Here is a 15,306-nt window from a genome sequence, read left to right on the forward strand (position 1 = left end):
TAATCTTTTTAAAAATAATTATATTTTATTTTTTATAAAATTTATTTTGAATTTTTTTAATTATTTGAGTTGTTTATAAATTTTTAATTTGGATTTTGAATTTTTATTTTATTTTTTGAAGGTTTTTTTAATTTTTTGAGTTAAATCACTATTTGGGTCCTGAACTTGACAACTATCCTACGTTGAGAGTTGTGCTTTTTTTTGTCCAAGTTAAATCTTGAACTTGGCAATTGTTCACACATTATGACTTGAACTTGACAAATTTTCTCAGGTTGGAGCCTGAACTTTTTTTTTTATTGACATTAGGTCTTGAATTTGGCAATTTTATTTTTTAGGACTAACCTAGACAACAAAAATGTTGGAACGTTTGTCAAGTTCAGGGCCTAACTTGGACTCAAAAAAGGTTCAAGCCCTAATATGAGAACAATTGTCAAGTTCAAGACTTAATTTAAACAAAAAAAAAGTTCAAGTCCTAATGTGAGAAAAGTTACCAAATTTAAGCCAAAATATGATTTAATCCATTCTTTTAGATGAATCAAAAAAAATTTTTATTTTCAAAATTGATAGGAATGCAATGGATATTTATACTAATTTGTTTTTCGATCTATTTAAAATTTTCATATTGTAAAAATTATACTCCATTTAAACTTGAAAATCTATTTAAATAAATTTAGAAAACTGACTCGGAATTATGGATTGAGATGATATTTTGCCTATTTGTTTTATCTTTCTTATCTTCTTTGGACCCAATGTGTCTTGAGTTATTACAAGTGGCCTTAAGGCCTTACTTACAATTGGCCCATTTCTCTGAAATTAAAAAATAAAATAAAAAAAGGCAATAGAATATTTGGTAAAAGATTTTAATCTTCTTCGTTAAGATTAAAGTAATTCACGTGTGAATCCTTAAAAAAATGGAGCATAATGCAGATCAAATAAGATGGACAAGCAAAATCATTGGTATAACATGCACAACCAATGAATGCTTCATTATATGTAATAATTCTTAATCAAGGAAGAGAATGAGGAGAATTCACCATACAGTCGAAAAATAATTTGATTATTATATAGGATTGGATTGTATCTATTACTAATTATTTAATATTATTTCGATATCTTTTTTCATGTTATTAACACATCATTTAAGTAATTTTTTTAACCTGAACCTTGGGTCATAGGTTCAGAGTCCAATATTCAAGGTTTCAAGGTCCCGCCCCAGGTTGAAAAAAATTATCAAAATGATGTGCTAATGACATGAAAAAAGATGTTGAAATGATATTAAATAATTGATAAGGATTACAACATGACGTGGCATCTCTGTTTCCTACCATCTTTTTCCAATGAAGGAAAGGCTCTCTTACATGTGTAGTAATTAAATCACACCAAAATCCACGTGGTGACTTCATATCAGGACTAAATCTTTTAATGATACATATATTGTCCTTAAACTGATTGGAGAAAAAAATACTTATTATCGATTGAGTCTTAACTCGGTTTGCATTGACATGAGTAAGAGGATGTATGTTTAAGCATGCTGAAACGCGTTTATTCTCCTACTTAAGGGTTGAATGAGTTATAGGTAATTCTAAATATTATGTCAATTTAGAAACTTTTAATGATACATATATTCCGGCTATATAATACTATTATTATACTTTATACAATATATACTGCTATTTCTTTTGAACATTCAGGTTTCCATTCAATTCTTTTAACTTTGCAGTGCTTTTAAAAAGAATGGATAAAAGCCGATTGAGTTTTAGCGTTGTTATCAGTATAAGAGGATGTGGATTTAAGTGTATTGAAACGCATTATCCTCTTATTTAAGGGTTGAGGAGGGATTATGCATGGGTAGTTTTATACATTATATAAAAAACAAAAATTAAAATTTGTCGATGCTACTTTGCAGATCAGATTTTTGAGGAAGAAATATTCGCTAATGAAAAGTAGCTAAAGTTTTGGAGGGGTGAAATTGAAAATAAGGTTTAATATATCATTTGGTATTTGAGTTTGACATTTTTTAATGTGTTACTTGTGTTATTTTTATTCAATCTAGCACTTATGTTTGACAAAATTATATATTTTGGTACTAAAAGGTAACAATATTAACTTTTTAGCGTTTAATTTGATTTTAGGGTTAATCGGTGAAAGTTAATTATTAATATTATTAGGCTTGATTTTTTCATTATTTGTTAATAGAATAAAATTAGTCTCAATTGTGAATTTGTTTAAATTTACATTTAATTTGTCAAATACGATTAATTAACGTGATTTAATTCGGTTTTAGAGTTGATTTAATAACTAATTATGAATTTTCATCAAACTGACCCTAAAACCTGAATTAAACACTAAAAATTAATATTATTACCTTCAAGTACTAAAATATGTATAACTTTTGTTAAATCCAAGGACCACATTGAACAAAAAAAATAAAAGTACCATATTAAAATTATGTGCATTAAGAAGCTTAAAATTAACAATAGGGTGAAATAAACTATTGTATCAGTTAAATTTAATATGGAAAAACGAGAATAATAATTTATGTATATATATAATTCCATTGGAGCAGTGTGAATTTTTTATCATATAATTTATCATTATATAATTTTATATAAAATATATGATTGATAACATAATCAATCAAGTGTTGTCATTATTGGTTTGTTCTTTTTTTCCACATTAATCTAATTATAAGTTTTTATCATATCTGTTTTTTCAATGCAATGCTTAAAATTATCCATAATCCCTCCTCAACCTTTAAATAGGAGGATAATGTGTTTTAGCACATTCAAACCCATGTTCTCCGGCACTAATAATAATACTAATATCCATTAAATTAAAACTTAATCGGCTTCATTTATTTTTTAACATTAATATATATCAAATGATTTTTGCATATTGCGACGTTCAAGGGTTTCCATTATTGCATGAAGAAATAGACAATATATATATATATATATATATATATATATATATTATATGAGGATAATAAGTATAAGAAGACTGCTCCAATGTAATAAATATGCATGGGATAATTAAGAAAATAAAAAGATTAGTCAAAATTCAAGGGGATAAAGAGACAATGGTTGGTTCGTTGTGCATGCTTCAATATACGCACATGGCATGAAGTATTGGTAGCCATTATATGTATAGGTATATATGTTTTTGCGTGTATACTTCATGAAATTATTCATGTCTTTGTACTTTATCATAGAGCTTGCTTTTAACTAATAAAAGATAGTGGTGAAGGTGGAAGAGAAGGAGAGGAGTTGAACTGCTTCTACTTCCGGATTTGACTGAGATGTCCACCAAAGCTAAAGGCTGCCTTTGAGTGTCAAAGTCGATTACTAAGAAATTTTATTTTTGTGTCATTATTCCACTCACCATAGCTACCTTTCCCTCTATGTTTACGTCGAGTCCCAACCATTGTTGAAAAATTGTTTTCCTTGAAAGTGTTCTGTAAGAGTGATGGGAGGAGGAAGTGAAGACGTACAAAGAAAATAAATTTCGAGTGCGATTGGTTGGAAAAAAAAGTGAGAAGAAAGAAAATATGAGAGAAAATCATTTTCCATCCTTCCAAATTGAAATGATGAGAGACGAGAAATGTGAGTGAAGTGTATGTTAGTTCAAAATTATGTAATTTTCAAATGTTTTATTTTCTTTCATTTTATTTTCATCTCTACTAAGCAATTAATGGAAAGAAAATTTATGTTTTCATCCTTCTAATTTTTTTTCTTCTATTTGTCCATCTTTACTTCCAAACATACTTATAAAAAGAAAATTTATGTTTTTCATTCTTCTAATTTTCTACCCTTCAATTTTGTATCATTTCAATTTTTTTATTCTGCCAAACAAAACTTAAATGAATTGATTCGAATATTAAAATCCATATAAATGTATAATTATTTTATTTTATTTTATTTCTCATGTTTTATTATATAAAAATTAACCAAACATGTTTTCATTATTAAAATAAAATTTTATTTCTATTTGACAAATGTATTCTTCAATTTTAAAAAATAGTAAAAATGAAATAAAATATTTTCAAAAATCAAACGAAGTAATTCTTGGACTCTGGGAATAGTCACGTGCTAAGTTCAAAGTCTCATATTAATTACGAGTTTAGGTTATTATTTTATATAGATTATTTTCTAAAATTATTTCTCAATTAAGTTAATTTCTGATTAAGTCATGACATCCACTAAATCAGATTAATAGCCTAAATCATCAATGCTCTCAAACGAAGGCATAGGCAGGGGCTTGACCTTGCTTAGCCTTAATGGATAAATTTGTTTTTTAGCTCCTCTCAATTATTAAAATATTCAATTTATTTATTTTCAACTTTGATTAAATGAAAAGAAATGTATTTTTAATCCCTTTAAAAATTAATATAATTTAATTTAGAAATAATGTTAAATTTAACTTTTGATATTTACATTTTTTGTTAATTTGTTCATTATTCTTTTATGAGTTAAATTTGGCTTTCAACTTTTTAAAAGGACTAAAATCGCTTTTTAAACTAAAATACGCATGATAGTCACGTGTACTTTATATTGACATGATATTTATCTTATATACCATGCCAACCAAAAACTTAAAATTTTAAAAATAAAAAAATTAGCTTGAAATATATGTCAATTGCTATGCGGATTGTCATATTAATGATTCAACTTTTGAAATGTTGAGGTCAAATATGACTTTTTCTTAAAGGTTGAAGGTCAAATTTAGTTAAAAAGAATTAAATTTACAAAAAATAAATATTAATGGCTAACTTTGAAATTTATGCCTTTAATTTTAAATTTTTAACTCTTTACCCTTAAAATTTTTATAATTTTTATGTTGATACCTAAACAAAATTCTCAACTTGTCCCGGCTCTCAAAATTTCATATACATATATATATACGCACACCAAAACCTTAAATATTTGTCGTAACAAATTGTTTCCATTAATGCTTTGTATCAAATGGTTTAATGAACCTCACACTGTACTGTGTGAAGAAGGCTTAGGGTTCTAAACTATTCATTATTACATGAAATTTGACCAAACAGAATATATTGTAAAATACCCTGAAATATAATATAATATAATATAACATAACGTATATGTTGTTTGTTTTTTTTCCCTATACAAGAGTTAGACTGATCTAATCTCACAAGATCAAACGGTGGGTAATGAGTTCAGGAGCCCTTCTTCTTCATTTTCCCTTCTCCACGTCTCCATGGGACCACTTGCTTAAAGCTTTCATAAATGCTTGCCTGCAGTTATTACATAACAGTGTCTTGCACAATTAGAGAACGTGTAATAATAAACATCATGTATGTAGTATGGAAGATAAGAAGTCAATGTATAATAAAAAGTATATATACTTATTAGCATAATTTTCTACTTGCATATTTTCAAAACTCATGTGGGAATATTGTTTTAATAGTTTTTTTTTTGCTAGACAGATTTTAGCCACTAATTTTTAGAGGTAATCGATGAAGGATTTTATTACGGGTTTGGTAATAATATTAAAATTTTAAATTTAACTCATGCATCCAAATTGATAATTCTCAATTCAACTACTAATCTGGTTCAATAATATTAAAATTTTAATTTTAAACAATTTTATTACTAATTATTACCCCAAATCTTTAAATTGAAAATAATTTTATCGAGAAAAGTCTTAACCCTAATATAAGAGTAATAACTAATCTTGTCGGAAGGACATTCCTTTGAATTACCTTGGGGTTGAAAATGGCTTCTTAAATAATTAATTTGGTAGGTAATGGCAATAAGTAGTACTATTGTGAATAGCATGATCAAATTATCAGTTTCAACAGTAGCAGGTAATTATCTAAATGCATTATATGATAAGTTTATCTATGGATTTCTTAGGTTTTTTTAGACAATATTTAATGTATTTAAATATTCACAATCATTGCAATTTCAATTTCTCACTTTTTAAGCGTGAATATAAAATATGAAATGATCTAAAATTATATAAAAAATCGATTTGGTTTAGTTATATTTTATGTTTAATTTAATGTCGATTTTTTAAATATTAAAATATTGCATAAAACGTAATTTTATTTCAAGGATCATCAATCAGTGAATGAAGTACTGGTTTCGGGTACTTACCAATACGTGTGACCTAGCTTGAGTAAGGCTCAACAGGCTCCCTTTCCGCCTAACTCTCGTGATCTTCACCTGTGTACCGCCGCCACTTCCGCCACCATCACGGCCGTCAACCACCGGAGGATCTGAAGACCCAAAACTACTTCCCTGAACACCTCGTCCAGCTTTTCTAAAACTCCCCCACCGACTCGACCCGAACAGAACTTTCTCCTTACTCAATCTCTTGTTATCAGGGCTCCTAAAAGACCCGCCTTTCCGAAACGACAAGGTACGAGACACAACCCGACCCGAATCAGGCCCGTCCAAGACAGTCGTTGGAGACGGCATGTTAGCAACCTTAGCCTCGGCTAACAACCTCGGAGGCAGTTCCAAGCATCTTGCAGTATGTGGCTTTGGTTGACTTTCACCGGCGGGACAAGACCTAGGCTTGCCTGGCGCTTCCTCCCACTGGAATGGAATCGAAGCTGAGGTATGGATCGGCGGCGTCGCGATACCTGGCGGCTCTTCCGCCGCCTTACTTGGAAACAAATACAGTGAAAGCTTTGGTGTATGGGTTGTTTCACTTTCGAACTCTGCCACTGACCCCATTTTTTTCTCTAAAAAACTGATCAAATCAAAAAACGTTTTCAAACACAGTAAAATAATAACAAGTTCTTTAGATTTATAAAATGGGTTTCAAAGTTTATAGAGAGAAAAAAAAAAGAGTGGGTAAAGTAGGTGCCGATGAATGTGAGCTAACGCTCCTGGCGCTTCATATACACGAGAAAATGCCAAGGTTTTATTTTTACCGGTTTGGATGTTGTGAAAATAGGTTTAATTCTGCCCTTAGCCTCTGTAGTTTTTGGACATTTGAAATTTAGTCCCTACTTTTTCTTCCTCGAATTTAGTAACATGTTTGATTTAAAAATTAATATTCAATTTAATGACAGGATGTGTCACTAAGTTTTGAGGCACCTCGTTAAAATTTTCGAAAAAAATTAGAGAGTCTAACAAAAATTATTTGACTTATTGAAATATTAAAAACAAATTGTGGGTTTTAATTATTATTTTTAATTTTCTTGGATGATCTAATTAAAATTCTAAAAATTTTGAAAGACTTAATTAAAATATTCAAAATATTGAAGAGCACAATGAAAATTTTCCATAATGTTCTGGCTTCAATGAGGCTGATAATAATGACAATCTATTTTCATTAAATTTTAATATATTCTATCAATCTTTAGTTTTAAATAACACCTTTAAATATTAAATAGATGTTATTAATTCAACTTTGATTAAATAAAAGAAAAGGAAAAAAAATGAAATTAGAAAAGATTGATTAAATTTCAAAAATTTGAAAAGTAAAGAAATCAAAAGTATAATATAACCAAGAAAATATAACGAATATCCCTTTGGATCCACAAATAGAAAAATCATGGGGGGCTCTGATTGATGGAAAGGGTAAAATCATTAGTCATTGATTAGTTTAAGGAATTGAGATCGATATCTTTGGAAAAGTCACCTTAGCTTAAGCTAGTTGTTAAAGTAAGTTTAAGGCATAAGGTCAAGTTATAATACACGTCATTCAAATCACAAAACGGTCCAAAAACTCCCCTTTATTGCTTTATATAAATATAATAAATATAAGTAATAATGTCATTAAAAGAATAAATATAAATTAATAAAATAAATTAAAAGCAAAATGTTTGGGGGGATCAAAAGGTGTGTAAAAACTATAAAGAGCCGGATATTTTGAATATTCCCAATTATTTTCTTTCCTAAAGAAGACAAAAAAGATTTAAATAATAATAATTTAAGGCATGTAGTTGATACGATGGCGACTTTACTGCGTCAGAGAATAAATTTTCACGACTCATCTTTACCTAACCACGACAGTATTTTGTTCATCAAAAAAACACTATTATGCGAAGATGTGTCAGGTCGTGTCTCGATATAATTTTAAGTTTGGATTCGGTTTGGGTTTAATTGGGATAAAAGTGTTGAAATTTGTGTTTGGTTTGATCTGTTTGTATTAATTTTTTATATAAAAATAAATTTTAAAAAATATAATAGATTAAATATACTAAAAATATTAAAATAAATATCTTTTTATAAATTGAAAATAAATTAATAAAATTATTTATACTTGAATAACACTAAGATAGATGCCACTTAATAAGTAAATATCTCTAAACTAATAACAAAATTAACAATAAAACAATAGTTATATAATATCCAAAATAACTACAACAAAATAGTATCAATATAATAGTGAAACAAAACAACAGCAAAATAGGGAAAACAATAGGAAAAAGCAACAGTTTTCTTGTAAATTTGGGTCGGGCTGTGGCTGGGCCAAAAAACCTTACATGAGACCCGACTCGTTTAGAAAACGAGTTTCATTTTTTGGCCAAGTCCATTTTCTGGGCCTCTGTTTTTACTCAAACCCTTTCACTTTTCGGATGGGCTGGGCCACCCGATCGGAATGTAAATTATTTTTCAGTTTAAAAAAGTGATTATTAAATTACTAACGTGATCTTTACCCTACATGAAAGCAATTTTTTGGGGGGGGGGGTGGGGGGTTTATTGTGAGTCAGCAGACTTTAGGGCCTTCTTTTAGAATTTTGCAAATTGGTAGTTCAAGGTGGCTTGGCAAATTTAGACTTTTGATAATCATGTACTTAAGAAATAATTAAAAAATTGATCTGAAAAATGACATTACATGAAAAACAAATATGAATATTGGTAGAAATATTCGAATGTCTAATGACATAAATAAAATAATGGTTAAGCCCGTTGTAAGCATCTAAAAAATCAAGGTATGATATATCTTTTTTCACATTAGTACTTGATCTTGATAACCTTTAGCGGTTTTGACTCATGTAATAATATCGTCATCTAAAAAATATTAAATTTATATAACAAAAAAAATGGTTAATGAGGTGATATGATCTTAGAGTGTCACGTTATCACATGAATTAAAACTTGAAAAAGTTGTCAAATGCTAGAACTAATATGGATAAAAAATACTTTAGGGACCCAAGTTAGGAAATGTTGCCAAGTTCAGGTGCCAAAAACTTGAACGTTTAAAAACTATTAGGTCTTGTTATTTTTCAAGTCCCTAAACTTTTTAAATATTTAAAATTTAGTAATTTTATTTTTCAATCCTAGTAATTTAATTCCTTTACTCTTTTAATTTAATAATTGAAATCCAATGGATAATATTGTAAAAGAGATCCATTAAATTCCTGAAATTATTTAAAATACAAACACTAAATTTCAGAAGTGCGATGAGTGAAGGGACTGAGAGAACAAATAGACCAAATTTCTATTAACACCAATACGTACGTGGTACTGGTATTTATCTTGAAATGCGAATGAGACGCATGCAAAAGCGTTTTTCCAACGATGACATTGATCTCACCATGAGAGGCTCAAACAGCTACAGTTTATAATTTTTGGGGTCCAATATTTTTATATATTTCTTTTTCGCCCATACCTTTCTACAGATGACCATATTTATTCTTATTCTCTTATAAATATATCCCTCTCATATCAACATTGAATTAGGTTGGCATGTTGGTCACCCCTACATTAACCTCTAGCGGTGCTATACACCCATCAAATCTAATTTGATTTTTAGGGAGTTTACAAGTATAAATATTAATATATGTATGAATATCAATAAAGTACTAATCACATAATCAGAATAATTCAAATTAATCTCATACATGACATGACAACGATACATAGGGGATTGACGACCCACACAAGGCAACAATTGCAGAATGTGCCATTCAATTTTGAGAGGGCTTATCTAAAATTTTCAAAAAAAATTAGGAGTCTAATTTAAAATTCCAAAAAATTTTAGGGTCACTTTTCAAAATATTCGGAAGGTTTAATTAAATTTTTTGAAAGTTGTAAGAGGATGAATGAGAATATTTGAAAATTTTGGAAGGAATAATTGAAATTTTTAATTAAAAATCTTAAATAATAAGAGAGGCATAATTACAATTTTCCAAAATCTTGCCAATCACATACCGTCCATGCGTGGCAATCATGCATATTAAAACTTAAATTTGAATACTCGAAGACTCAAAATATGAAAATTTGTCAATAATGTTGAGATTTTATTAACAAATTTAATTTAAATTCAGATATTTGAATAATTAATTAAATTAAACTCAACCTAATTTGATTTTATCGGTTAAATTTTAAAGGAAACAATCGGTGATGGAACATAATTAACAAGTAACGACTTTTTAAGTGGGAATTAGTTAAAGCCTTGTGGTTGAAGCATTGGGAGATTTAGTGAAATTAATGTGAGCTTGATGGAATAACTAAAAATGAGATTTTATTTGATTTTATGTTAAAGTCTGGATTGGAACTCAAAACTTGTGATATTGGCAATAATCAAATATGGCAAAGATTTATTTTATTTTATGAAGATGGTCCAAATGTTAACTACCTAATCGTACTAGTTAATTGAATTTTAGTTCAATTGGTATAGATATTGTTACTAATGTAAGAGGACGTGAGTTTGAGTACGCTGAAACACATTGTTCGCATTTTTATGGGTTAGGGAGGAGCCATGGATAGTTGCAAGCATTGTGTCAAAAAAACAAATATGACCAAAACTTATAATGAGATTGTTTATATATATATGGAATCACACTATAATTTTTTTTATTCCCTTTTCAGTTATAAATTTATTTTGGGATTCAAATTTTAATGTTCTTGAATGATATTTCAATACGGTTATTGGTTTAATTATATATATTTTCAACCGTTTCAATAAAATTAATCATTATAAGCAAATTTTGGAAGAGAATTTATGTATATAGGAGGTTTAAAACATAAATTTGATAATAAAACATGTATTAGATTTTATTATTCAATACAAATCTATAAATCTATAAAATTTTGTAATATTATGGTCAAAATCTTAAACTTTCTAACAACAAAGTAAATTTTATTAAGTATCCTTAAATCGTTTTAAAACGTTTAACAAAGTAATTTTAATTTTAAATATTTTATTTAATTAAAAATGACACATGTCATAATTTGATAAATTCGGAGGTTTTAGAAAAAAAACCTAAATAGAAAAAATTGCATAATTTGAATACCTATTTTTCATATAAGCACTTTTAAATTATTAAAATGAATTATTTAATATAATAACCTTAAAATTTTAAGTTTCCTTTTATATGCATGTGTTGAGGGCTGAGCCCATATTTGTTGTTTTATGATTATCCAACAGTTGAGTGGGCTTTTTGCATATTTCTTTGTGAAGAGCTTTTAGCTTTACAAAGATTTTGTTAATTTAATAATTAAATTTATAAAGTAAAATTATATATTTTAATCATTAAATTAATAATGTTTTTCTTCTTTAAATTTTTCCATCATTCTATCAAACCAAGCCTAAAACTTTAACTCCAACACAAGCAAAAAAAATGGACACAAGAGATTCATTTATCTGATTTCTTCAGAAAAACAACTACATATATTATACAGCGTTTTCTTTTGGTAAAATCATAAACTTCTAGAATTGAACTATTAAACTAATGCCATTTTGAAGGATACTAACATATTTTTTATCATTTGGGAGGTCGAGAAAATTAAGTAAAATTCAAAATTATTCATGTTGCAGTAAATTGTATTGACTAACTTGTATATGTTGGAATACAGAGATCAAGGAAGAACTTGGTATTATAGCTCCTACATGATATGATATGATATTACCTTCTAAAACGTATCATTCCGTCACAAGCCAATGTCCCTTCAAGATCTCCGATGATTCGAGCTATACGAACCTCGAGACCTCTTTGAACTTCCTGAAACAAAGATCTTACATTATCGGAGACCCGTTTCATGTCAATGGTATGTACCTTATCTAGCTCCACCCCGAGGAACCCAGAGACTATTTTGGGTTGAATTTCCATTAACTTTTGGCCTGTTGCAACCATGTATCTCTGCAGTTGGAATGTCTCCTCAAGGTAATGTTCTAGTTTTCTAGTATCTCCTTTGCTTTTTTTAGTAGTACTACAATCTCCTTGGTTCATGTCTATGTCATTGTCGTGCTGAAAATTGAAATCGATAAAAATGATAAGAAAACAGGAATTACCATTGTATTGGCTATAAGCAGAAAAGTATAAGCTTGCTTACCATCCGTTTACAGAGATCGTCGGTCTTCCCTTGAAGGGACTGATAGCGGCTGACTTGTTTGTTTAGCAAAGATAGAGACAGTAGAAAGCCTTTCATCCCGTTGTCGCTGCTTCCTTCCGTGTCCTCTCCAGTTTCTTGCTTTCCGGTTAACCTCTCGAGCAAGAGAAGTTGTTGCTTCAGCCTTTTGATCTTGTAGGAAACTCCAAGAGCTTGAAGATCCATCCTCCATAGGGTACTTTTGGTTTTACTCAATGACTGCCTAGGTAATTCAACTGAACCGGCTAGTGCCGAACTATTCGTTTCTTTCTCGACTGGATCTGGTTTGGGATTTTCTTTCTGTTCTTCGAATTCCTTTTCGGGTACTTGGACTATCAATCTGATGTTTTTGGTCTCCTTGTTTGATGGGATTTCTTGAGACTCATCAAGCAATGTTGTGTTTGTTTCTTGCTCCTTGTCCGTTGATTTTTTCTTTATAATCTTCACATTGGGCCAAACTGTATCATGTGTTAATAATGCTGGATCATGCAGAGTTAAGTTTATTAGGTTGTTCTTGTGACAACTCAAAGGCTGTTCCTTCAAGGAATCCAATTCTTCTTCTTTTTCCAGTAGCAAGGCTTCTAATTTCATATTGTCCTGTCTGAGCTGTGACATGTCCTGGTTCAATCCTTCGGCATGGGACTGCAGCCGCTTCGATTCTAGTTCCATGCTCAGTAGCCGCCAACGAAAAGCCTCTAACTTCTCATCTTTCAGTCTCATTTGTTCTGCAAAGGCATCCAGTTCCAAATGATGCCTCTTCTCAATGACAGCTGCATACTTTTCCGCTTCGGTTTGAACCCAATGTTCCAACCTTTTGACATCAGTTGTCATCACTGCTTCAATGCAAGAACAGAAAAACAAAAAAGGGGAAAAAAAACACAGAACAAACAAAGAAAATTATTTTAAGTTCATGACAAGTTAAGCATTTGACTGGATCTTGTTCTTACCCCAATCCTCACTCATTTCTGGGGAGTTACAATCTGTAAGAGGAGAACAGATCGCTGGGTCTGTTTTTAACTCTGAAAGGTCATATTCGAAACCGGCATCAGTCGGCAGTGATCTGGTTTTGGCAGAGTTAGAAACCTCTTTGGCACCAAAGGAAGCATCTAATTTTGCACTGGCTTGGTTAGCAAACATGGCCTTCAATGAATGTCTCTCATGTTTAGACTCAGATACTGCCCTCCACCTTTCTGTTTCTAGTTCAGCTTGTTTCTTCTTTGTCTTTGATACTTTAACCTCCTTCAAAAGCAATTGCTTCTCTGCAGTATCCAACTTAGTTTTCCTCAGCATTGCAGACAAGACCTTATCTTTCTGTTCCAAGTCCTTCCGCATTTTCGCGATTTCCATGGACAAATTTTGAGCCAACAAAACTGATTCCTCTTTTTGCTCTAGGACTGCATCAAGCTCCAGCTTTGTAGCTTCAACTTCTCTAAAGGCTCGGCCCATCTCTGCTTCAAGTCGCCGTTGGTTTGAAACGATCTCGATAAAGGCAGTTTTGTGCTTCCAAAGCTCATTAGAATGCTCTTGAGCTTCCCATTTTGCAGCTTCCTTCAACTCTTCCGCAATACTTTCAAATTCCATTACCTTTTCTTCTAATTCCTTCCCCTTTTGCTCCATTTCTTCAATTACCTTATCCTTAGACTCCACCACCATCTCCATTTCATTCAACTTTTTGTTCAAGTCATCGATGTCTTGGTCTTTCTTTTTCTGAAGGACTCTTAATTCATTTAAAAGAGCTCCGATTTGCTGCCTAAGTGACTTTCTTTCCATTAACCATCCTTGCTCTTGAGATGCAAAGATGCTCACAACCTTCTCATTTGCCTTTGCATCTTCATGTCTCCTTTTCTTTAACTCCTTGATCTCTATCTTAGCAATCTCGAGCTTTCGGAGAAGCTCGCACTGTGCTTCATTGGCTTCTTCTCTCTGGATTCTCCATATAAGCAATCCCAAGAGTTGAGCACTTCCATGAAGCATTTTATCTCGGGATTCAGACCATTTCTCGTCTTCCTTTTCGGGTCCTGCAAGGAGTCTGAGAGCAAAAAAGGCACAAGAAACACCAAAATACATTGGGTACAAGCTATCCCTTTTGTCTTCGGAGAAAATTGGATATGAACCAGAGATTCCCTTCTCATCCATAGCTGAGGAACTTGTTTCTTTCTTTACCTCTGGAACTGAAATTCCAGGCATTCACTGTTTTGATTCAGACCCATAAAAGAAAACATATGATATATTCATGGCAATATAGTCACTCAAAAAGGACAAATAATTGAGCACAAAAAGGCATAACAATAATTGAGGAACAATAATATCCTAAACAGTAAGCAGCACAAGGACACCTTATAAAAACAGGACAATCCATGACAAGAATAATGTAAAACTTACAAGAACAAAAGGTTGAAAGATGTCTTCAATTCAAAACTAGACAAAATGCTAGAAAGTAGAGCCCCCAATGCTGGTTTTCCATGGAAATCATGTAAGGGCTAGCCAAAGAAAAAAAAACCCAAAGTCGCAATTTATCCTTTTTATAAAATGATCAGGGAATACCAAAAGCATGAGCTTTTACATGTGAAAAACTCTGCGAAATCTGTTAAACAAAAGGGCAAACCTTTTACAGAATGGAAGGGCTTGTTCCCTGGTTTTCAGTGACCTGATAACCCCACATGCTATCCCATCAACTTTTTTTCAATAATTCTTCTGATGGTTTGTCACCAATACTAACAAGGAAAAAAGTTTGAAGACTTTTAAATAAATGTTTCCTTGAACAATGCTGGAAATATTTTATTGTTTCCAAAGTGTCTTTCAGTTTTAAATGCATGAACTTATTAGTTGAAAATTAAAACTGTAATAATAATCTGGAAAAGGAAAAAATTGAAAATTTATTATGAAAGTACTTTTCAGTTAACTTATAAATGTGTAATTTAATTCCATTTATAATGATTTAGGACCATATGGAAATTTATTTTGTAGACTTTAGATTACAACTCTTCCCACACCTACAAATCAAGCCAAT

At 30.4% G+C, this 15,306-nt stretch overlaps 2 protein-coding genes across 7 annotated transcripts; both read right to left on the reverse strand.

Moving 5' to 3' along the window:
* Window positions 1-4,921: 4,921 nt before the first annotated feature.
* LOC105765440 (uncharacterized protein At4g00950) lies at window positions 4,922-6,857 on the reverse strand. Its single transcript, XM_012584527.2, has 2 exons — window positions 6,120-6,857; window positions 4,922-5,254 (listed from the first exon to the last, which is right to left on the reverse strand). The coding sequence occupies exons 1-2, from the start codon at window positions 6,702-6,704 to the stop codon at window positions 5,177-5,179; spliced, it is 663 nt and encodes a 220-aa protein (XP_012439981.1). The 5' UTR covers window positions 6,705-6,857; the 3' UTR covers window positions 4,922-5,176.
* A 4,692-nt stretch (window positions 6,858-11,549) lies between these two features.
* On the reverse strand, window positions 11,550-15,085 carry LOC105765442 (uncharacterized). 6 transcript variants are annotated; one of them, XM_052625095.1, is made up of 5 exons: window positions 14,902-15,085; window positions 14,679-14,776; window positions 13,244-14,467; window positions 12,261-13,132; window positions 11,550-12,175 (listed from the first exon to the last, which is right to left on the reverse strand). In XM_052625095.1, the coding sequence occupies exons 3-5, from the start codon at window positions 14,430-14,432 to the stop codon at window positions 11,834-11,836; spliced, it is 2,403 nt and encodes an 800-aa protein (XP_052481055.1). In that variant the 5' UTR covers window positions 14,433-14,467; window positions 14,679-14,776; window positions 14,902-15,085; the 3' UTR covers window positions 11,550-11,833. The 6 variants fall into 6 exon arrangements, with proteins under 6 accessions (XP_052481055.1, XP_012439988.1, XP_052481054.1 ...); XM_012584534.2 differs by having other exon boundaries at window positions 13,244-14,486; XM_052625094.1 differs by having other exon boundaries at window positions 12,261-13,129; window positions 13,244-14,486; window positions 14,902-15,084.
* Between the last annotated feature and the right edge of the window lie 221 nt (window positions 15,086-15,306).

This window comes from Gossypium raimondii, chromosome 12 (assembly GCF_025698545.1).
Source record: "Gossypium raimondii isolate GPD5lz chromosome 12, ASM2569854v1, whole genome shotgun sequence".
NCBI classification, from domain to species: Eukaryota; Viridiplantae; Streptophyta; class Magnoliopsida; order Malvales; family Malvaceae; genus Gossypium; species Gossypium raimondii.

What these genes read in the sequence shown, in the direction of transcription:
- LOC105765440 (XM_012584527.2), bottom strand. Translation starts at nt 6,704, where the DNA reads ATGGGGTCAGTGGCAGAGTTCGAAAGTGAAACAACCCATACACCAAAG. An exon ending in AAGCTAGGTCACACGTATTG is followed by an intron (nt 5,255 to 6,119) that starts GTAAGTACCCGA and finishes TAATAACTGCAG; the next exon opens with GCAAGCATTTATGAAAGCTT.
- LOC105765442 (XM_012584534.2), bottom strand. Translation starts at nt 14,483, where the DNA reads ATGCCTGGAATTTCAGTTCCAGAGGTAAAGAAAGAAACAAGTTCCTCA. An exon ending in AGAAATGAGTGAGGATTGGG is followed by an intron (nt 13,133 to 13,243) that starts GTAAGAACAAGA and finishes CTTGCATTGAAG; the next exon opens with CAGTGATGACAACTGATGTC. An exon ending in ACGATCTCTGTAAACGGATG is followed by an intron (nt 12,176 to 12,260) that starts GTAAGCAAGCTT and finishes TTCAATTTTCAG; the next exon opens with CACGACAATGACATAGACAT.